This window comes from Xenopus laevis, chromosome 3L (genome assembly GCF_017654675.1).
Source record: "Xenopus laevis strain J_2021 chromosome 3L, Xenopus_laevis_v10.1, whole genome shotgun sequence".
Lineage (NCBI taxonomy): Eukaryota > Metazoa > Chordata > Amphibia > Anura > Pipidae > Xenopus > Xenopus laevis.
In genome coordinates this window covers 99805129-99829793 of record NC_054375.1, presented here as the reverse complement: position 1 = coordinate 99829793, position 24665 = coordinate 99805129, and the positions used below count along the sequence as shown (strand labels likewise).

At 39.4% G+C, this 24665-nt stretch overlaps 1 protein-coding gene across 3 annotated transcripts; it reads left to right on the top strand.

The window, feature by feature from the left end:
* Nucleotides 1-313: 313 nt before the first annotated feature.
* LOC108711325 (synaptotagmin-4) lies at nucleotides 314-24291 on the top strand. 3 transcript variants are annotated; one of them, XM_041586699.1, is made up of 7 exons: nucleotides 314-1243; nucleotides 2386-2448; nucleotides 3096-3475; nucleotides 17279-18093; nucleotides 20543-20711; nucleotides 21669-21835; nucleotides 23107-24291. In XM_041586699.1, the coding sequence occupies exons 3-7, from the start codon at nucleotides 3382-3384 to the stop codon at nucleotides 23254-23256; spliced, it is 1395 nt and encodes a 464-aa protein (XP_041442633.1). In that variant the 5' UTR covers nucleotides 314-1243; nucleotides 2386-2448; nucleotides 3096-3381; the 3' UTR covers nucleotides 23257-24291. The 3 variants fall into 3 exon arrangements, with proteins under 3 accessions (XP_041442633.1, XP_018108438.1, XP_041442632.1); XM_018252949.2 differs by lacking the exon at nucleotides 314-1243 and having other exon boundaries at nucleotides 2140-2448; XM_041586698.1 differs by lacking the exons at nucleotides 314-1243; nucleotides 2386-2448; nucleotides 3096-3475 and adding an exon at nucleotides 11568-12968.
* Nucleotides 24292-24665: the final 374 nt, after the last annotated feature.

Sequence of the window (24665 nt, the reverse complement as noted above, 5' to 3'; positions counted from 1 at the left end):
CGGCGACAAATCTCCTTTTCTTCAGGGCAACTAATCTCCCCAAACTGCCTTTTGCTGGCTATAATGAAAATCGCCAGTGGGAAGGCACTCGGAGTGATTCGTTTTCTGAAGTCGCCCGACGTTTTCTCATGAGGCAACTTTGGCCGACTTCGGAAAACTAATCCATTCCAGTGCCTTCCCGCCGGCATTTTTTCATTATAGCCGGCAGAAGGTAGTTCTAGGAATTAGTCACCCCGAAGAAGAAGATATTTGTCGCTGGGCAACTAATCAACCCCGCCAAATCTGCCTGTGTGCCCTGACCGTTAAAGGAACCATAACACCAAAACATGAAAATGTCAAGTAATGAAAATATAATGTACAGTTGTGTAACACTTGGAAAACTGGTGAGTTTGCTTCAGAAACACAATAGTTTATATAAACAAGCTGCTGAATAGCCATGGGAGGAGAGCCATTCATGCACAGTATACACAGTAGACTGCTCCTTCAAGATGGAAATGAGACCAGTCCCTGGATCAACTTGTACTTCTTTGAGCTATTTCCATAAACCAGTATTTCCTCACTTGCTAAAAAGCCATCCAACCCCTTCGTAAAACTATCTAATGTATCAGCCTGTACAACAAATTCAGGGAGACAATTCCACAACGTCACTGCTCTCACTGTAAAAAAACAGCAAATAAGTCTAAAGCACCAACCACTGAACCAAGTGATGCCATATTGAACGGTGTGCAGCAGTGCTGTCCAACTTCTGTGTTACCAAGGTCTGATAATGGAAGCCAGTATTGACCACTCCCTGTTTTTAAACCACACCCATGTTACCACAAGACCATGTCCGTTTCTTCTCTGCACGTCGGATCTCAAGAAGACCAGGTCCGGACTGAGAATCAAAATAGTCTCTGGTATTTCAGGTACACAGAGGCCCAAACAGCCCACTAAATAGTGACTTTCAATGGCACGATATAGCAGCCCCTATGGCATTTGCCAGAACCCACAGATGTCCAGGCCTGAAGAAGACACATCGTGTAGTTCCAGCCTAAATCTTTATCTCCGGAGATCTCAACTGAAGTCAGCTGGTATAAATTATTTGGTTTTTATTGGTTGGATATATTCACATTTAACCAATACTTGCTGGTATAAAGAAAACACAAGACGATCCGATACCTATTATTTGTCTTGCATGAAACAAGGCTTCTACTCCTATCAACATGGCAAACCCTACTCCCTACCCAGCAACCTTTTTCAAGAGGTAGGTATAGAGTTTTTGGTATTAGGGAGGGTAGCACAGCTGTCATGTAACACCTTAGACCCCTGCAGCAGTGTAATGAGTTGGCCTCACCCCCCTCAAACAATAGCTTTTGAGGAGCCCAGCATGCATTGCAACCTACCGCCCTCTACATCTGCTCACTTGCAAATTTTCAGTGAATAGAGTCTGTTTTCCCTATAGTTAGGCTACTGGAGCCCTGGGTTCTTTCAAAGGTGAAACAAGCATTTATTATGCTTCCCCTACTCAATGTAATGTAACTGAAGGAGTCACAGTGGGACATGCATTTTTACTATTGAGTGATGTTCTCCTACCAGGAAGCTGCAGTGCAGCAGTAAAAAGTGACTGAGGTTTATCAGAGCACAAGTCACATGACTCTGGCCTGCTGAGAAACTGACAATATGTCTAGCCCCATGTCAGTTTTCAAAATTAAATATAAATTGTTTGCTCATTTGAAAAATGCAGTGCAGAAGTCTGCTGGAGCAGCATTATTAACTGATGTATTTTGAAAAAAAATTGTTTTCCCATAACAGTATCCCTTTTGTACCAATATGTACCATGACCTCTGGGTCTTTTCCAGCCCATCTTATTAATTAAGCTGCAGTCAACTTAGTTCACATTATACTGAAACTCTAGGCATCCAAAAGACATGTAGTTTTCTGTGACCGATTATGCAATCCACCTTCCTAATAAGTGCAGAGACACACTCTCAGATTCAGGGAGATTAGTCATCCAGCGACAAATTTCTTCTGGGCAACTTATCTCCCCGAACTGCCTCCCATCGGCTAAAATATAAATCGCCGGCGGGATGGCAATCTCTGTGCTTCCTTTTCCGAAGTTGCCTCACAAGGAAACTTCAGGCAACTTCGGCAAACAAAGCACTCCGCAATTTACATTCTAGCCGGTGGGAAGCAGTTCGGGGAGTTTAGGCAATTTATCGCTGGGTGACTAACTCTACCCAAATCTGCGCGTGTGTCTCTGCCCTAACTGAATCCCCTATTAGTACAATCTGCCTTACCTTCCTACAGCTCCCTCCACACTCCTATATGAAAATGTACAGCCCTGCACTCTACTCAAACTCTTTCTATAGCACACATTCAGTTTTCTCTCTCTCACATTATGAACAGGTTCACTGGCAGATCTGGATTGATGAGAAGCAGCTTCTCCTATGCTAGCTGTGGCACCTAAAGGTAAGACAAGCCTTAGGTAAAGGCTAACAGTTAGGAGTGTGGCATTTAGGGTCTTTAACATAAGGCAAAGCTAGCAGATGCGTAAGAACTTCAAAAAAAGGCAGACAGCAGTGCAGGATCCCCAACCTTTTAAACCCATCAGCAACATTTAGAAGTAAAAGGAGTTGGGGAGCAACACTAGCATGAAATATGTTCCTGGGGACCCAAATAAGTGCTGTGATTGACCATTTGATAGCCCCTATGTGGATTGTCAACCTACATTGAGGCTCTGTTTGGCAGTGCACCTGTTTTTTTTATACAACCAAAACTTGAAAACCAAAACATATTCAAAAATAAACACCTGCTTTGAGGCCACTGGGAGCAACATCTGTGGGGTTGGAGAGCAACATGTTACTCACTAGCTAGTGGTTGGGGATCACTGCAGTAGTGCATGCCATGTTATAGTTGAGACTGCACACTTGTAGGACTATTAAATTGAGGAATTCTACAGGATTGCCAGCAGCTCAATGCTTTTCCCATTTTACCCGAGGGTATAATAAAATACAGTGATCTTATCCCTTGAATATGAATTGTATGTGAAATTGACAGGAGAGCCTGTCTCATTATGAATGATACTAATACAAGGACAATGTTTTGTGTTCTGTCAGGAGAGAAGTTTGTGGCTACATGAGTGACAAGAGGAGCAGCCATAACAAAACAATAAAGTAGTACTCTTATCCCATGTGCCTGTCATCATCTTTCCACAACGTGTCTTAGAGGCCTTTAAGCCCATCTACAGCAGAACAAATAGGCCATGTTTGTTGACACTGGCTGTGGAAGCAGATCCTGCCCACTCCCTCCTCTTTCTCCTTATCAGACCGGTTTCAGCTCCTTTGCTTCCAAACTGTACATTCCCACCATCTCGCTCCCAATCAGCTTGACCAGCTTGCTCTTATGGCTGCCTGCTTCTTCTTTATATCTGCTGCCTTTCAGAAACCAGCCATGGACCTGGGAGTAGCTGTAGATCCACCGTGGGAATCCTGGACAGGTAAACCTCTAACCTGCACCAATGTGCTACTTAACACTGACGTGGGGGGCAATGGTGGGTTTGCATATAGAATTGCTGAGGGGCAGGGTTTCTTTATAAGATTACTTAAGCCTTGCTCTTTTTTGCTGATTTATATAGAGTAGCTCAGCTAGTGGAGGATGCTGGGAGATGTAGTTTTGCCCCAGACACACTGGAAGTCTTTAGTCAAGAATCTGCGCAAATAGCTTGGCGGCAGGATAATCCTGCATAGCCTATAAAAATCAACATTGTCTTTCATTTCAGTTTTGTTCTTTGCCAGGCACATCTGCTTTTCTATTAAATTATCAGACTAACCTGTTTTATGTCTTAAGATGATCCTTATAACAAAAATAGTTTTTGTGTCTCTGAATGTGAGAGATGAAATATTACACTGGGCAAATGAATGCAGAGTTAGAAGAAAGATTATTTTCTATGATTGTGCCATACACAAGCCAAACTGACCGATTGTGACCAAATATGACTATACAAGACTATGGACACTTTTCTATTGTTGAATTTGTTCAGGATGACCACCCAAATGATTGAAGAAGCTAGCTGTATGATGCATATTCCTTCATCAACCAGTATAGTTACATAGTTACATAGTTAAATTGGGTTGACAAAAGACTAAGTCCATCAAGTTCAACCCCTCCAAATGAAAACTAACAAATGTCCCTGTGACTTGCAATACATGACCAGATTATTGGGCATATGGGCATTATGGATAAATTTAAAGGTTCACTTTGATATTAATGAATCTAACTATATACAGCCATCTTAAAGGGGTTGTTAACCCATGCAATAACTTTTAGTATGAGCAATCATGCATTGATTTGAATAAGAGACTGGAATATGAATAGGAGAGGGTCTGGATAGCAAGACGAGCACTAAAAAGTAGCAATAACAATATATTTGTAGCCTTATAGAGCATTTGTTTTTAGATGGGGTCAGTGACCCCCATTTGAAAGCTGGGAAGCGTCAGAAGAAGAAGGCAAATAATGAAAAAACTATAAAAAAAAAATAAATAATGAAGACCAATTGAATTGTTGCATTTTAACATACTAAACGTTAACCTAAAGGTGACCCACCCCTTTAAGCAATTCGTGGTAGTCATGTGCCTTCTTTAAAAGACAAAAAGGCAGAGCTTTAATATTATTTCTAAGTATTCTTTATAATACTGGTTTATAATATGTCAACAGAGCCCTCCAGCAGTGTTTAGGACAAATGCCCATAGAAGCATATTGTCATACCAACACAAATGAAGATATTTTGTATTACTTTTGTTTGAAGGAAGGGGAAGGAATCAAACAATTAAAGGCCACCTATGACTACTCATATGCTTCCTTTGCTGGAGCTCATCTGACACAGCCTCTCTCTGGGTGAGAGAAACAGTTCTAACACTAAAAAGTGGTGCACCCATGCAGGGTGCCAGTCATTATACCCCTCTGTTCACAGCCATAGCTGAATATGTACCTGCAAGTTTAAGTTCCCAATGAGGGTAGTATTTCAGTAGTGGTAAGTGCACTTAAGTCTTCTTCCATTTTTTCAGAAAGAAGCAGTTTTCTTATGCTCTGCGTCTGTGAAATGTTTTTACGGCTGGTCCTTCTGGTGTTATACACAATAGATCAGTAAGAGGGTGCTTGGGAACAGACATTCCAAAGATAGAATGAACCATAATCAAAACCCTAATCCAGAAACTCTGGACATTGGGCAGGATCACCATACATTATTATTATTATTAACAAATATTTATAGAGCGCCAATATATTGCGCAGCGCTGACATAGAGCCTTTGTGGCCACAACCACTGAAACATCTTGGGTCAGCCGAGTTTTCTCTATGGAATGTATTTTCTAGGCACTATCAACCCACCTGACATTTTTTAATGCTTTTATATGACATTAAAAATCAATATATAATTTAAAATATTATGAAATCACCTGGCTTTCATGTTTGTTTCAAAGTAAATTAATGGGAAACATGTACAGGTTATCACACATAGTTGTTACACCTGTATGTTTTAAAACTCCATATCCAATCCTATATTAGTGTCACTATGGGAAATTTCCCAGACTGTATTTTACTTTGCACCAAAGCCCATTAGTTTACATACAAATCAATCATAAAGTACAAAGAGTGAAATTTTCCATTTGTGTTGTCCAGACAGGTGTGTCATTGTGCTAACAACATGCGTGTGCTGACATGAGCACCTTATGTGCTATGTTATAGAGCCGACCCGGTCAACTCCTTCTCGACTTCAAAAATGAAAATTAAATTCAAATAAAATCTTCTCTTGAAAGGTGTATCTGACCCAAGTCATGGATATGTAATGTCTTAATCCAGTGAAAGTAACTGTCATTAAACTGAATATGTTGTTTTTACAGGTGTGTGTGTGTGTGTAGGGAAACTTATAGGGATACTGTCATGGGAAAACATGTTTTTTTCAAAATACATCAATTAATAGTGCTACTCCATCAGATTTCTGCAGTGAAATACATTTTTTAAAAGAGGAAACACTTTTTATATTTAATTTTGATATCTGACATGGGGCTAGTCATGCAATTGGTTTCCCTGGAGCCCCCAGTCATGTGACTTGTGCTCTGATAAACTTCAGTCACTCTTTACTTCTGCACTTCAAGTTGGAGTGATATCACCCTCCTCCCTTTCCTCCCAGCAGCCCAACAACAGAACAATGGAAAGGTAACCTGCCTCAAGATAACATATCCCATAGATATGAAAACAGCACTCCACAGTAGTAGAAATCCAAGTCCCACTGCTGCAACTTCACTTACATTGAGTTGGAGCCTGCCAGAAAGCAGTTCCATCCTAAAGTGCTGGCTTTTTCTGAAAGCACATGACCAGGCAAAATGACCAAAAACTGGGGCATTCCAGATAAGTCCATAATTTGGATTACATTTAGTCTACTAAAAAAATAATGTAAACATGAAATACACATTATAGGATTGTTTTGGCTCCAATTATATCTTAGTTTGGATCAAGTACAAATTACTGTTTTATTATTACAGAGAAAATGGAAATAATTTTTTAAAATATGAATTATGTTATGAAAGTGGGTCTATGGGAGACTGCTATTTCTTAATTGAGAGCTTTCTGGATAATGGGCTTCTGGATAACAGATCCCATACCTGTACTAATCAATTATTAAGATCTTTTCATACCACATAGATTGGTTGTACTTCTGCATATTGGTTATGAAACTGCTCAGGAGATCCCCATGGAGATCCTCATAATTCACATTTATGTTTTCTTTCTGTACCACAGAACATATGGCAGATGCCATACTCTAAATTGGAAACTTCATGGCCATTTTCAGAAGTTTCATCTAAATGCTTTGCAGCTTGGTTACTGAAGGGCATGAAGAAGACATATTTACCCATTTTCATGTTGGGATCTGTACATGTCATATTCATTGGTAATCCTACCCATACTGTGCACACTGGATAGATTTGCACAAACCAAGTTATTTTTAACTAAAGCAAGGCCATGCAGACTTTAAGGGGGTTATTTATTAGTATATAGTATATTTTAGTATATATAGTATATTAGTATTATAAGTCCAAATGCTCGAGTTTTTGAGATGAAAATGCTGTGGTTGTGTTTATTCAAGACTATTGTGAGTGTAGAAGTCTTGAATAAACACAACCACAGCATTTTGCAACCCTGGAGTGCTCTCCTCATTTTTAAATTAACTAATGGATGTCAGGATAGCGGTTCACCCAGAAGAGGATTTGATGCATTTCTAGTTAGCTAAGGCAGTGCGTGGAAATTTCAGCTTTTTTCAAGTAATTGTATAGAAGTTAATGGGAGAGGTCCCTATCCTATTTGGAGCTTTCTAGGGTTTGCACTGGATTTAGCCGAAAATCCGACTTTTTCGTTTTTGTTTTTTTTTGTTAAAAAGCCCGAAAAAATAGAGCGATTCAGGAAAAAAATACTGAAAAAATTGTAGGATTTGGATTTTTTCGCTCAGTTTTATAGAGTTTGTCCCAGTTACGATTAAATTGTGCTTTTTTAATAATAAATAAGGTCCAATCGTGGATTCTAGTTTGGTTGGACTTTTTTTTTATTCAAATACTCGGATTTTGGTAAATGAGGCCCTAAGTGAGAATAGGATCTGAAGGCCAGTATTTTACACCCATTTAAAAACAGACAGCTAACAAGACAGGACAGCATGTGCAACCATCAAAGCTGCCCTAAAATGCCTTCATGGAAGAGTAACAGTTTCCAAACCAATTCGTCAACAAAACAAAGGTAAACATTTAGCATGGGCCATATAATAGCGATATATCACTTTTGAATAGTGGGGGAAAGTCTTGTTTGCAGATAAATACAGATTGAACATTTACACTTGCTTTTGGTAAGCTAATGTGAGGAGACAGCAGAATGAGAAATGAAAGTAACAGTTTGTAAAACATATGGACAGACATCATAGTTCATGTGTGAGATGTTATTTATCATATATGCTGTGTGACTTGCACAGGATTTACTATAGACTGACCAAAGATAACACTCTCTATTCTGCAGTGAAATGCCATCCGGTCTGGCTTAGAGCTGTGTGGAAGACTATTTGATTCTTGAGAGGACAATAATCCTAAACACGCAATGAATTTGTGCCAGGTGTGTTTTAAAGGGACTGCATAGCCCCTTGTTCAATATGAGTGCAATGAATATGGCTTGTACTGATCATACTTTTTGCCTATTTTTTTAATCATGAAAAATCTATGGTTTTAGTTATTTCTTGATTTTAAACAGGGCAAACATGGAAACTGAAGCTCCTCCATGTTTGGTCCTTGTGAGGCCGTTAATTAGATTACCAGGGCACATATAATAGACTGAACCAAAACAGTCCCAACAAAGGGGCTGTATACTAGCAATCTAATTATCTACCTCCCAAGAACCAAACATGGAGAAGCTTCAGTTTCCCTGTTTGCCCTGTATAGCTCAAGAAATAGTCAAAATGTATGTTCAGCACAAGCCCTATTTCACTTACTTTTGCCCCCTGTTCTGTGCATTACCCTACAGCAACCTCCAGTGAAGCAGATACTATTTTCCTACACTGACTTATGTCACAGCTAGGGTTGCCATCTTTTTTAGATAAAAATACCAGCCTTTCCATATATTTATCTTCTTTCCTTATTAAAGGGATACTGTCATGGCTTGGGGCAGCTGGGAAATTGACAATATGTCTAGCGCCATGTTAGATTTCAAAACTGAATATTAAAAAAATCTGTTTGCTCTTTTGAGAAATGGATTTCAGTGCAGAATTCTGCTGGAGCAGCACTATTAACTGATTCATTCTGAATTTTTTTTTCCCATGATAGCATCCCTTTAATAACATTGGGATCAACCATCATTTTTACGGTCCATGCCGGTAAAATACCGGTCAGGTGGCTACCCTAGTCACAGCCCAGCATAAACAGCATAAAAGGCAACAATCTCACCTGTACTTAACAAACCATTGAGCCAACCTAGTGACTAAAAACAAAGAGAGAAACCAGTTTTGGGATTCATGATGATCACAGCTTTAGTTAACACATGAGAACAATATAACAAAATAACTAACACAATATGTTATAAGTTATACAAAAATAGTTTTGGTTAAAGCAACCTAACAATACCAATCAACCCCAAGGAAGGCTTGCCACAAGTACTACCACTACTAAACACAAGCCTTTTTGGGATTCCTGTCATGACAAGTATCCAACCACAAGAATTCTAATGGGCAAGTTAAGACTGGAAACTGATTCACCTATCAGAACCCATCCCCAGAGTATGTATCCATCCCAGTCAGCTACATTTCTGTAATTAAATGGAGAGCACTCCCCACCAGCTATGGTTTGTAACTAAAACTACCCATCACATAACCTTACTCAAAGCAAGGACTTAGAATGATACTTATAATGTGCTCCAAATCCTCCTTCCCTTCCCCTAAGGCCAGCACTGCTTCTGCCTCTTCCTAACACGTTAAGGGCCTCCCATGCCACCCTGTGCTACACCCCATGCTCAGTCACACTCACAGAATCAGTGCATTGAGGCAACACACAGTGGGCATGATGTCTAATGTGATATGTTGCCCATACAAGTAAAAACAAATGCTAAAACTGTAAGGGTGGTATTTCAAATAAATAGGTACAATATTGGCAATTAATTTGATTTCCCTTTAATGATTTGGTTAGGATCCACATAAAGTTTTGACTATATTTCTAAGCTCATTTTGTATGTAACAAAATAAAGGAAAAAGTATAAACATCCCTGTGTCCATTCTCTTCACTGTGGTGCAGCTAATCTCAATGTCTTAATCCTTTCTTATTAACTTGGAGCATTTGCTATCCTTCCCCTTGTTTCCTCATCTTAATTCTTTTCTTTAATCTGTTATCTTCTGTCTGCAGGCTCACAGTCTTCATCTTATTCCCCAGAATTATTTGCTTATGCAGGGAAGCTGTGCATGTCATTATAATTTTATTAAGCACGTAATATCAGGGAAGAGCTTCAGTTGCTTGTAGGTTTGTACATTTTCTTTTGCTGGATTCTGAAATCGTATTTCATGCAGATTCTATAGCAAAGTAGAACACCATCACTTGTGACTCCTTATTGTTATTAACATAATTGCATAAGTAGACGCTTAATTAATGAGATGAGGCATGAGTGCAATATTACACATATATGGTTGCAAGTTCACAGTGTCAATGTACCACCAAAGAATACTTTCTTACTACAACACAGTCAATGAGCATTTCCTGGTGTAAGTACAAGGTAGCTACTAGCAATTTGACATATTATGCATTCAAAGTAAGGATGTAACTGTAATCCTAGCACATTAGGCAATGAGAGCAATGGGTAATGCAACATTTTTCCCAACTCATTATCCCCAGCTCAATGTGAGCAATAGATACCGTATATACTTGAGTATAAGCCGACCCGAGTATAAGCTGAGGTACCTAATTTTACCTACGAAAACTGGGAAAACTTATTGACTCTAGTATAAGCCTAGACACAACTACAGCCCTGTCTCCCAGCAGCGCACATTCTGCCAAAGCGACCCCCCCAGCGATCAACCGGACTTCTTTGCAAAGTTGATGGTGACAGAGAATTGCCAAACGGATTACTGTGTGCATTGTCCCACTGTCCCACTAGCATGTGCAGAGGGTGCTGTGTGATATTGCAGTCACTGTTAATCTTTCGAATAACCAACAGAGGGCGCACTGTTATTCTTTCATATAACCAACAGAGGGCGCTGTGTGATATTGCAGTCACTGTTATTCTTCCATATAACCAACAGAGGGCGCTGTGTGATATTGCAGTCACTGTTATTCTTTCATATAACCAACAGAGGGCGCTGTGTGATATTGCAGTCACTGTTATTCTTTCATATAACCAACAGAGGGCGTACTGTTATTCTTTCATATAACCAACAGATGGCGCTGTGTGATATTGCAGTCACTGTTATTCTTTCATGTAACCAACAGAGGGCATTGTGGGCTATTGCAGTCTCTCCCCAAGTGAACTGTTGGTATAGGAATGATTAAAAGTGACTGCAATCTCAGCTACTGCCCGCTGACCCGAGTATAAGCCGAGGTAGACTTTTTCAGCACATTTTGGATGCTGAAAAACTCTGCTTATACTCGAGTATATATGGTAATATTATCCAATCACATTAAAGAGTGAAAACTGTGTGTAATATAATAACATCTCCAGCACATTGTAGAGTATGAGTGATAGGTACTAGTGTCCATAATACACTGTACAGTGAGAGAAATTGTTGGAATAGCATCCCATAGGACAGGGATCCCCAACCTTTTAAACCCCTGAGCAACATTCAGAAATAAAAGGAGTTGGAGAGCAACACAAGCATGAAAAATGTTCTTGTGGTGCCAAATAAGTGCTATAAATGCTGCCATTTTGTAGTCCCTATGAGGATTGTCAACCTACATTGAGGCTCTGTTTGGCAGTGCACCTGGTTTTTATACAACGCAAACTTTCCTCCAAGCCTGGAATTAAAAAATAAGCCCCTGCTTTGAGGTCACTGGGAGCAACATCCAACAAGTTGGAGAGCAACATGTTACTCACGAGCTACTGGTTGGGGATCACTGTCATAGGAGATGGAAGGTATTATACTGTATAAAGTGAAAGCAAATTAATTGCATATCATGTACATTATACAGGGACAGAAATTGCATCCCAATAATGTCATGTGACAGCATCGGGTCCCCTTCCCCAATAACATTACAAAAAAAGTAGTGAGGATTGGCATTCAAAGTACATAATACAATGAGAGGGATTGGACACAAGCAACATAGAGACATTATAATGCATTGTGTATTGGAGCCCCAAGCACATTATAAAGACTGGCAGTGGGTAGTGTCACCCCAAACCCATTCTACAGATAGAGGCAGTGGGCAGTGCAAATCAAACAACCCCCTTTCCACTCTCAAAAAAAAAATGTTAGCAGTTGACCCCATGTAAATGAGAAACAAGCAAGTCGTGTGGCGAATTCCTGCAGCAGTGTCCCCATGGGACTGGGCTTTACTGCTAACATCCTGAAAAAAAGTTTAAAAAAACAATTAAAAAACAAGACCCAGTCTCTACTGAGATAACTACTTTACAGTTCAGTGGGTGTATGCATAGCTGTATTTATAGCATATAGATGTTTTTTGGAGATGAAAGCTTACAATGTTTTTCCATATAACATTGTGATAGCTGAATTTTAGAATCTTTGTAAATGTATATCCTCTGATCACTTGCAACCATTACAGCACTTTGTTCTGATGTTGTTTACACGTAAAATCAGTGCAAAGTATATCCCACGTCATTCAGCAAAAAATAACAGAGAAATGTTATTTGAAGATTAATCAAAACTAATGTACTCTACTGTGCTGCCTGGTATGAAATCAGTTAATATGAGCTCCACTCTGCATGAACGCCTCCCAAAAACTCATCTCATTTCACAACGGTATTAGAAGGAGGGAGAGCAGGAGGCTTCTGATTCTGTAAAGCTTTCTCTTGGCAACTGCAATGGGTTTCTGCCAATGGTAACAACAGAAGCTCCCTGCTACCTTTGTCCATTTGCAATTGACACAAAATAGACCGTAAACTCAATAAACTGGCAGGACCTGATGGAGGGGCAGAAAAACCAGTGGACTAACCTGCTGCTGACAAGCTCAAAGCAGGATGATGGCCAAGGTTATACTTTTTCTGGAAATGGCTTGCAATCTTACAGCAGGGATTGGTATTAAGATTTCATAAATTAATCCATATCCCATAAACTGGTGGAGGATCTGCATTCAGAAGAATGGTGGAAGGTGCCTGCAGCCTGGCAGAGTCAACAAAAGAACAGACATCTCCCCGAGCTCTGTGTCACTCAGTTGTTTTTTTTTGTTCCAAAGGCATGATCGAGGGTGTGGTGGTATTCCTTTTTATCTGGCTGCTCATTCAGGTCCTCCTCAATAAGCAACAGGAAGGTGGGACTATCTATGTCTGAACACGACACTCCTTCTTGCATGATTGTCACCCTTCATTTGTGCTCGCACTGCTGCTTTTTGCCCACTTTTGTCTTTTCCCCTTTATTTCCTGCTTCTTTTCCTCTTTCATCTCCATTTTCTTCTCACTTCACTTTTTCCTTTTCAGGTTTGCAGTGGATATTGCAACAATCCTTTTCATTTAAACTATCAACTAAGTGTCCTATTTTATCTTCAATGCAGTTTCTCTTGGTCCCCCAGAATTAAAATGTTTTTTACCAGCCATTTCCATTCTCCAGCACTGTTACCAGCTAACATTACCCTTCCCTGATATAGCTCTTTATATCTCTGTTACTACACAAGTGTTTTTTCCTGCAATAATAATACATTTTATGTTGGGATGCAAATGTCATGTTATTTATTGATGTGATACATTTTTTTGTATTTGTGAGAGTAAGGGGCAAATTTATCAGTATTAAAGATCTTGATTTTCCATGATTTATCGAAAAAAGGTGAAAACCCATAATCGTGAACATGTTTGTTAAAATATCTCAAACTCAAATATTTGCAATGTATAAAACACAAAAATTGTGAAAATGCAAATGAAAACCATTGGTACTTGAAACCTGTGGAGATTCTGTAGGAGTCAGTGGGGGTATCTATTTATAAATGATCCTTTTAAACACATTGGGGCTCATTTATCAACACTGGGCAAATTTGCCCATTAGCAGTTACCTATAGCAACCAATCAGTGATTAGCTTTTTGAAGTCAGCTGCAAGCAGAACAATGAATGCAGCAATCTGATTGGTTGTCATGGGTTACTGCCCATGGGCAAATTTGCCTAGTGTTGATAAATGACCCCCAAGGTTTACTTCTACATGTAACCTAGGGGCAGGTCAGCTAATATTTCCCAACTTGCTGTACATAAATGATTACCCATATAATGAAAAGGCAAATAATAACACGACTGCAAATAAACGGAAAAAACTATCCATCATGACAGCCCTGAGTTAAACATAATCCTGTTGTTTTTCCTTACAAAGTATCATATTGTTAACATAGGAAACCCCTCCCTGGGATCATTTCTCTTCAGTGAATAAGTCATCATCATGTGCCTCTATTGTTATTGTTAGTGATCATATTGAGGGAAATAAACCCTGTTAATTTATAGGGTTCACATAGGCTTTATATTTCCAAAACTGGTCAGCACATCATATTGAAAATCTGTTTAATTTATCTGCATATTTATGCCTTAGGAGGTGCCATACTGTATCTCATTAAATTATGAAAGGAAAATGTTCTCCCTGCATTTGTAGGGGAATGTTGTATATTAGTTGCAAACAGTTCAGTTGTCATTGAGAGAAAGCTGCAGAAGCTGTAACTACAGTGCTGGAATGTAACAGCAGGGCGGTGCAAATCCCAAAATGGAGAATATCTGTAGCTAGCAATTCCTAGGAGTATCCATAGAATAGTATTCAGATATCTGTGCTTTCTGGTACACTGCCTATACAAAATCTTGCTTAACTATTTATTATCCAGATCAACTGTTCATAGGGATTCTTTTAGGTATACATCTCCCCAGGCCTGGATTTGTGGCAAGGCCACAAAGGCCCAGGCCTAGGGCGGCAAAACTTTAGGGGCAGCATGCCGCCAAGCCGCTTCCCTAAGGAGCATTGGGGACACAAAACTCCCCAGTGCTCGGATACTTGAGAGCGCGCTCGTGTGGGAAGGGTCTGGGCGATGTCAGAGCTAAGACAATGCAGGGCCGGTGATGGGACCTTTCGGGGCGGGCGCTAGGACCATGCGGCAGCGTCGGGCGGGTGCCCGTCACTGCGGCCTTGGGGCACCACCTCCCAAAATCCGGCATCACCCCACCTCTTATACAAGCGTGTTTAGGATCATTCTAATCCCTCTGTACTATATATTGGAGTCCAGCGCCTAAAGCTATCCACTTGCAGGCTCTGCTGGACTAATACAGGGGCAGATTTAAAGGGCACCTGTCATCCAGACATAAAAAGCTGTATAATAAAAGCCCTTTTTTCATTAAAACATCCATACCTGTTATAAACGTATTTAAAAATCTCAGCTGTCAATCATTTGTTGCTTGCCCCTCATCTATGCCTTAGACTTTCTCACATTCCCCCTCCCTCCCCACCATCTAATTGTGTAGCCAGTGCATGGGGATGGGCTTCGGGTGCCCTATTCTGGTGCATAAACAAGATTTTGACTTAATGCAAAACCTCCCTTAATAACAGTGTCCACCAAATGTCACATGGCTGCTTGATGTGATTGTGAATTCTAATGCTTACAGAAACAAAATTCAAATAATTTATATAGTGCAAGTGAAGTTTATTTTGCTTGACTATCATCAGAAAACAGGATTTGGAATTATTTCTTTTGGTGACAGGTCCCCTTTAAACTGCCAATTCAGATCCTTTAGACTGAGTAAGCAGCTTATCTGCCTGTGTATGAGGCCCTCCAATGAGCCACCCTGACCAATATCTGGCCATTGGCTCATTGATGTGGTCTTTGCCCCAACGGCACCTACAGTGTTGGACTGGGACACCAGGGGCCCACCCAAAAACCTTTGACCAGGGGCCCACCAATTAATCTTAGACCAGGGGCCCACTCTTACGTACTATTATTATTCCTCTCCTCACTTAACCTCTATTCTCCTAGTAGTCTCTTTTCTTTACATACTATAATCTATTATTCCATCTATTTAGCCACTTTGTTCTCATAGAAATAGGCCTTGGCCCACCGGGACTTTTCCAGGTATCCTGGTGGGCCAACACTGGGCACCTATTTCCACAATTGTAATCTAATGGTTTGACCAGAATATCAATAATATTAAACTGTGTATGATTTGTCTTCTCTTCATCACTTGAAAAGGGCTGAAGGAACTGAAGTGCACCATATGGCATGCACGTGAGCCACACTCCTAAAAATACTCTGGATACCTATCTTAGTAATATATATACTAAGCCAAAGCATTTAAACTCAAACACCCTATTAAACCATAGGGAGGCTTAAGTCATATAAATGACCATTATAACTTTTCCTATTACTCCTACCTATAAGATACCTATACACATATTAACCAACACCTCAGCTGTTAGCTATTATCAATACATCCTTAATATTTGCTGTCAAGTGAATTAATACTTCATCAAAGTGCATATACTTTTGAGATTAAATGTATGTTATCAGTGATCTGGAGATTAGGCTGTTTTTCTTTCCATGATCAGACCCATTGCTGTTTTTTTTTCCAACTCTGCCGCCCATAATACATTTTCATGCAAGATATACAAGTAGCAAGAATTGTCTAAAGTTATTGTATAGCACTGTTCGTTATTTTGCTTGTTTAAATACATATTTCAGAGACAAGAGGACAATGCTTCAGGCTGGCTGGACACAAGATTCATTACCAAATTCCATAGCCCTCTTATCATATTATAATCCTTTTACACAAAGCTAGCAAGGGACAGGGCCTGGTAACTAAGGGTTCATGGTTTGCCATTTACAACCAAAAACAACAATTAGTGGTTATCAACAGGTAAAATTAAGGCAGGAATATCTCATAGAGATTAGCACAGAGAAATACCATAAATCTGTACCAGCATAGGATTCCTATGCTTGTACAGTAATTCAGAATAATATAATTAAGATAATCAACTACATAGAAGTAAACCCAAATGAAGGAACGCATATTTCTAAGGGAATTCCATTTTAAGCAACTTTCCAGTATGCATTAATTATGAATTCCAATTGCTTTAACAGTTATTTGTAAATTCAATTGCTTTTGAAAGTGTCTGTTCCTTGCTATTCTCTGCACTGCTGGTTCAGACTAATACAACACTGTTGCAGAAGCTGCCTGAATAACAGACCTGTGAAGCAAGACCTTGTGGGAAATAGATAAGAGGCCCCTAGTGATACTATATCCCTAGTTATACTATACAGATGGACACCATATTCCTAATTGCCAATTGCCCTTGGGTGGATCAGGGGTATGACCATTTGTGCAAGAGGAGTTTTTTTTTAAATTGCGTCCCATTTTACTTTTTAGCAGGACCCAGCATCCAGGGAGCTCAGGTGACCAGTGGGAAAATAATTGAGGCCTCCTGGGTGCCCCAATATGAATAGATGCCCTGGTCCTGTGTATTGTGAATCCTGTATTGAAAATACATTTGATTTATGTTCAGCAGAATTATTACACAATAATACAATGGTCATTGTGGGCTGGCTGAAGAGGGTATTTTATTTATATTTTTTGCTAAATAATAAAATAATCATTAATGGTTTTCCTTTTCAGTTCACTTGCAGATACTCCTGGTAGCCGGCCTGGCACTTTTTTGTTTCTGCCTCTTGCTTGGATGTGCCATCTGTTGGCACCAAAGACACAGAAGCGATTCTTTACATAGCCTCAGTGAGACAGACAAGGAGCTGGAAGAAATCTCAGTCAGATCTGCTGCAGTTCCAATACCAACTTGCTACCAAGACATGGATGAGGACATCACTGCACAAAGTGTTGACCATGGGGAAGATGTACCAACAAGAGGTTTATATTCTAGAGCTTCGCTGTCCAGTTTACACCGTATTTCATCAAAGACCAAACGCATGCTACATCGGCATAGCACATTAGCAGTGGACTATTCTCAAGAACGTGATAATGTAAAACTTGTGAGGATGTCTGCCTCCCGCACTGATCCAAGTGGGCTTTCGAAAACAAAACATAAATCCCATCCATTCCTGCACTTCTCTTTGCACTATTCCTTAGAAGAAGAGTCACTCACAGTGACAGTTACTGGCCTCTCTAATCTGCCCAAGAAGTTCCATCAGAAGAGAGAGTCCTTGGTTAGAGTCTATCTGATGCCTGGTTTTATTGAGCCACTACCAGCGGTGAATGAGGGTCCAGACAAAGGACAGAAGTTCTTGTTCTGTAAGTACAGCCCAGAGCAGATGAAGGAGCTCACTTTACGGCTTGCTGTGTATGCTCAAGAGAAGCAAAGTCTAAGGGAAGGATTCATTGGAGATGTGCTGTTCTCCTGCACAGATATTGACTGGCAAAGTCAGCAACCATGCGTCTTCACAAAGGAACTATCTGTTACCAAAACCAAGCTTAAGAAGGTGGGTGCTGCCATTTCTTTAGATGATTTTTGAGACTGAAATAACTTGAGCATTCAGCATATCCTGGAATATGTATGGAATTCTTGCCATCATTGAAACCCTTCACATAATAATATAGACTTTTGTTTAGTACAGTTAATTGAAATTACAACTACAACTCATCACCCATAAAAGCTGTTATATTATCTATTTGTTCCTAAACTTTATTTTATTTTCCTATTCTTTTTATACTAAGTAAAAACATGTAGTCATTCAGGCTTGATGGCAGCCATTAAATCCCTCACAGGGCTACATATGGAACACAGGCCTTTGGTTGGACATCAAGGTCTTTGAATTACACATCATATTCATTCATATATAATCACCAGCATGGTTTAAAGAGGGTCAAGCCTTGTCAAGCAAATTTACTTGCTTTTTATGGTGTAGTGAGCAGGAAGCTGGACAGCTGAGTTGCAGGATACAATATAAAAGCAATCATACCAATATATACACACACACTCATTTCCTTACTCCTACATATTTACAATACAGTTTTGCAACATAAGTAAAAATACATGGTCTCACACACTCTTATTGCCTCACTCTCCCATACTGTACATACAATACATGCCATTACCCTAAAAATAGGCTGGTGCAACAGACAGAGTTCTTGTCGGACTATTCTGCGCACCCATTCACACACCCCTGTGGCCTGTTAATATGTTCATAGCAGCACCAATTCTCTGTGTGCCAGAAGTAGCATGTGGCAGTGATCTGTGTGCTGAGTGAGCTTGGGTTTCATACTATTTACAGCACACATGCTTGTATGCTAGGAAAACATGGTTCTACAATCAGGGACATAAAGTGGCCTCCCAGGCCCCCCCCCAGCCCCTCCTCCATCACGGACAGGGTCCTCAATTCCCCTGTGCATTTACATCTGGTGGTGCAGCCTAGGGTAGAGGTCACAGGTCAGCACAAAAGGAGACCATAAAGCTGTGCCAGCATAGGTATTGTATTAAGTACAATTCAACAGAAACACATCCATCATGCAGTTGTACTGGGCCTCAATCTGGTCTATGCAATTTCTCTTTCATAGTGCATAGGAAGATCTAACCTGCCCCATATTTTACTTGGAGATGTGTATTTTTTTCAATTGTCTAAAGAGTATCATCACAACATATGTTAAAGGGGTTGTTCCCCTTTGAGCTAACTTCTAGTATGATGTAGAGCAGGGATCCTCAACCTTTTGAACCCGTGAGCAACATTCAAAAGTAAAAGGAGTTGGGGAGCAACACATGCATGAAAAATGTTCTTGGGGTGTCAAATAAGTGCTGTGATTGGCTATTTGATAGCCCCCTATATGGATTGTCAACCTACATTGAGACTCTGTTTGGCAGTGCACCTGGTTTTTATACAACCAAAATTCGCCTCCAATCCTGGAATTCAAAAATAAGCTCCTGCTTTGAGGCCACTGGGAGCAACATCCAAGGGGTTGGAGAGCAACATGTTACTCACAAGCTACTGGTTGGGATCACTGATGTAGAGTGATATTCTGAGACAATTTGCAATTAGATTTCATTTTTTATTATCTGTGATTTTTGAGTTATTTAGTTTTTTTTATTCAGCGGCTCTCCAGTTTGCAGCTTCAGCAAGCTGGTTTCTAGGGTCCAAATGATCCTAGCAACCATGCATTGATTTGAATAAGAGACTGGAATATGAATAGGAGAGGCCTAAATAGAAGGGTCAGTAATTAAAAAGTAGCAATAACAATAAAATGTGTAGATTTACAGAGCATTTGTTTTTAGATGGGTCAGTGACTGCCGTTTAAAAGCTGGAAAGAGCCAGAAGTAAAAGGCAAACAACAAAAAATAAATAATGAAGACCAATTGAAAAGTTGCTTAGAATTGCCCATTTTATAACATATAAAAAGTTAACTCAAAGGTGAACCACCCCTTTAACCCATGTGGATAGGTTTAATTATATTATTATATTATTAATATTATAATTGTATTATAGCAGTGTTGCAAATATGTTTATTATCTGGCCCCGAGCAATGATTTATATGAAAATTCCCACATCCTCTGCAACAGGGATCCAAATTTTTTTCCCCCATAAGCCACATACAAATGTAAGAAAGTTGGAGAGTGAAAAAAGCATGAAAAAAATTACTGGGGATGCCAATTATGCGCTGTGATTGGCTATTTTGTAGCCCCTATATGGAGTGGCAGCTTACAGGAGGCTCTCTTCTGCTGTACATCTGATTTGTATAGAACCAGAATTTACCTCCAAACCAGGAATTCAAAAATAAACCCCTGCTTTGAGGCCACTGGGAGCAACAGCCAAGGGGTTGGTGAGCAAAATCATGCTCACAAGCCACTGCTTGGAGACTATTGCTCTAGAGGTTTTTTGGCAAAGTTATAAACTAATGATAAAAGACCTTGTAATATAACATTTTATTTTGTACCTATAGAGTCGGAGCACAACAGATGTAATCTCCCCTTCAACCGGACAACCAAAATTCATCGGACAGATATTTATCCTTCTTCAATATCAGTGCACAGCCAGTCGTGTAAAAGTGATGGTGCAAAAGGCAGAGAACTTGGGCAAGCGGACACGTGCACGTGTTCCTGGCCCAACAGGTAACAGATTAAATCTCCCCAGTCTCAGATTAAGATATTCGTTTATTTCAGTTGTCTGTATCTCTGTATTTTTCTTCATAATGGTATCTTGTGAATGGTAGGAATGCACCGAACCCTGCTTGTCAGGGTTGGTTAAATCCCTGTATTCATGGGTACAGACTAGGCCAAATACTGAAATGAATCGGAATCCTTCTTCTGCACGGGAAAAGCTGGCGCATGGGTAGAAATACCTGATGAGCGCGTCCCCCATTTTTTTTTGCAGTAATATGGGGTTTGGATTCAGTTTGAATTCAGCTGAATCCTGATAAAAATAGCTGGAATGGGCCGAATACCAAACTGAATTAGGGATTCGGTGCATCTCTAGTGAACAGTGATGAAAATAGCAGTTGGGATCCTTAAAATGATAATAAAACCAAGAGCATGTGCTTGGCAAATAGAGTAGATCAGGGATGTCCGACTAGTGTATTTGCAAAATAATATAAAAGAGTATCACACTATTAGGTTATTTATTTGCACAACCTCACATATGTCATCTATTGCTACCTGCATATAAACAAATGTGTCTGTATAGGACCTTTATATTCTTTCCTTATGTCCTTAGTCACTCTTCAGTGTCCCCAGCCAGTTGGCCAGTTGGCTCTAATTGTCCCAAAGATGTAGGAAAAATCAATAAATGTATTTTTTTACCATTGTAATTTATAGAGAACATATTAGAATTAGATTAACATAGTGGGGCAAAGAGAAAGAACCTTAGCTGAATCAAAAACATTTATATAAAATATTAATGAACCAATGAGGGGTGTGTGCAAGCAAGAACCTAACTGAATGCTCTGCTCTCTCACACCTGCTTGCCCACTGCTTTTTATTCTTGTAATCCCAAGTGCCACCAGCTTTGTCTCTTTCCAATCCTTCCTCTGTAGTTTTGTCTCATTTATTTGGTGTATCCCTTTGTCACAGATCACTTTGTTAGTATACGCCTGATCCAGGAAAATGTAGTCAAGGAGAGGAAAGAGACTCGCGCAGCAACAGGATCCAGCCCTGTATGGAATGCTCCGTTTCTCTTTGATATCCCTGCCCAGGCCTTAGAGGAAGACACTATTGCTCTTGAGTTTGTGATCATGCAGGTGAGTTTAAAGAGGACAGCGCAAATATTGCTAGTAACTACCTAGTCCTAAAGGAATCAGTTGCCATTTATTAGTAGAGCAGCAGGTGTCACCCAGGGGTGTTGTGTTGCACCTGTCATTTGAGCTCATGCACTTTACTGGAAGCAAAACAATCCTATTTGGTTTATTTAATATTTAAATGTATTTTTTTTAGTAGAATTACCACCATATGCAATAAAAGGCAGTAAGTTTGTCCAGGAGCAGTAACCCATAGCAACCAATATGATCTTTGCTTTTAAATAGGTGACTTGTAAGACCCTTTATCCAGAAAACCCCGTGAGATATATATATATATATATATATATATATATATATATATATATATATATATATATATATATATATATATTTATACAGTATATATATATATAGTCAGGCATTATGGGTCCCATTACCAATCAAATTTAATTTTTTTCCTACAAATCTCAAAAAATTGTGGTTTTACCTATTTTTTTAAAAGCTGTAAAAATTAGAGATTTATTTAGTGTTAAAACTACAAAAACCTCTAATACAAAACTTTGCCAGGTAAAAGTTGATGAGGTTCTATAGAAGTCAATTGGAGCATATTTTTTTTACTAGGAATTTTTTTAGGTTTTTAGAAGTGTTCGTATTTTTTAGCTCCATATTTTCCATTGATACGTTTTTAATTTGGATCTTATTATTAATATCATGGCATTCATAGTTTTAGTCATGGTTTTAAACACTTCTAAAAACACTAAAATCTGACCTTTGATAAATAGGCCTCCAAGTGTATGGATGTGTAAGCAACACTGTCACAACTACTAAGTAGTTGCACATGCACATGCTCCATAACTGAAAAGTCAATCAAAATGCTCAGTTGCTCCTACTCTGGCTACTACTCGCAGCACCCACCCACTTTTTTATTGTTATGTGTCACCTGTATGACATCATCACCCAGTTAGATGAAGTACCTAAATCATAATAACATAATTATACTTTTTTTTACAATTTTCAATCCTGTTCTGCAGGATACATAAGGCAACCATTAAAGATTGGCCTTGAAAGAAAGAAAGAAAGTCCATTTTGGAATAATTATTCAGAGTCAGTAAACCTTTTTCTATGTGCTATGTCTAATGTCATGTTTTTATTTTAATTCTATTTATTTCTATGGCATTTATTCCTGTGGTGCCGTAGATTGCAGCTTACTAGTTAAATACAAAGTGCATATTGATATGAGTTATGAATACCTTTTGATTCTCTTTTTTTTCCAGGGCCGTGTTCATAATCGTGCTCGTACTCTTGGTCGTGTGCGAATTGGTGCTGGTGCTTCAGAAGCTGGGCTGGCTCACTGGAAGGAGATGCAGGACAGAGACCCAAAGGAATGTGCCCGTTGGCATGCCCTCCAATCTGATGTGTTTTAGAATTTCCGCCATTTTGCAACCAGTGATTTATTTTCTGCCTTGAATTGATTTTGTGTGCGTGTGTGTGTGTGTGTGTGTCAGTGAATTCCAACCCGAGATTCCTGGAATGGACAACCATATCAAGGAAACTAATGAAGTTAGTCAGTTTTTATAAAACAGACTCTTTAAACCTGCTGTTAGTGGTAGTGCTGAGAGTTGGCTTGGGGTGGGGTAATATCTAGAGGCTGGAAGGGTCAGTGCACCTGTTGGGAATCACTGCACTAAGCGATAGACCTTGATTAGGTTTGAATTTAGTTCTCTGGTTGTGGAAAGCGTACAAGAAACCATGGGACAATTCCAGTCATACTTGCAGTTTCCCTATTGTCATTATTAGATTAGCTTGTAAACTTGCTTCGTTAGGTATTTATTCAGCAATTCAATGCTGTTTTATGACAGGAGACAGGAATGAAATCATACATCCCATTAAATATAATATAATGTATGAAAAACAAGAATGAGACAGAGCATTATGCTCATTAGGTGTTTTATGTTGATTCATTGAAAATTTCTGCAAAATTCCTACTAGTACTGCCCATCTTTTCCACTTCCTGCTGGCTAAATCTCTGGATGTGCACACTGCACTGTAGGACAGGAACCAATCAGCAGCTAGGCCAACAATGATAGAGAACTGGAGCCTGTCTTTGCTTGTGTGACTGCATGGCTGTGATTGGCTATCCCCCTCCTATTGAGCTTCTGGTAGGGACTGTTAGAACACGCCAACCTCTCATTTGAAATTCAGACAGGGACAATAGCAGATCTATAGGGAGCTCCAATAAAGGGGTCATTTTTAAAGTTAATTATCATTTTTAGCCCAAAGTAAAACCAGCACAATTTCTTATTCATTATTGTCTACAAGCCTGCAGGGGTTTTTAGTTATGCTATTTGTCTCCTTTACAAAAAGTTGGTGCTTTATTTGGACATAAACAGGACCACAACCCTCAAAACCCTATGCGTTTGTGCTCATCATGTCTAAATAAAGTATCAATGGTGGTTTTATACTAGGCGCTGCATGCTTGTTTTTGGCACTCTACTTACCAATGTAGTACCTTAAAGCTATAACAATATTGTGATTGGACTGCAGAAGGGTGTAATGTAAAATCATCATGGTAGGAGAAGATCAGAGAATGAGATATTCCTGTACCCATTGTTGGGTATAAATCTACTATATAGATATATGTAGTATAGTAAATATATGTATATATATCGACCATATACTGGATATATACACCTCCATTTTAAGTTTTCCCTCATTTTACATTGTTGTTTTGTGGCCACACCTATATATTATGCATAATACATTTCCCTGATTTTACATTTTCCTGGATTTTACACCATTTTTTTTCTGGTCCCCTGAACAACGTAAAATGGGG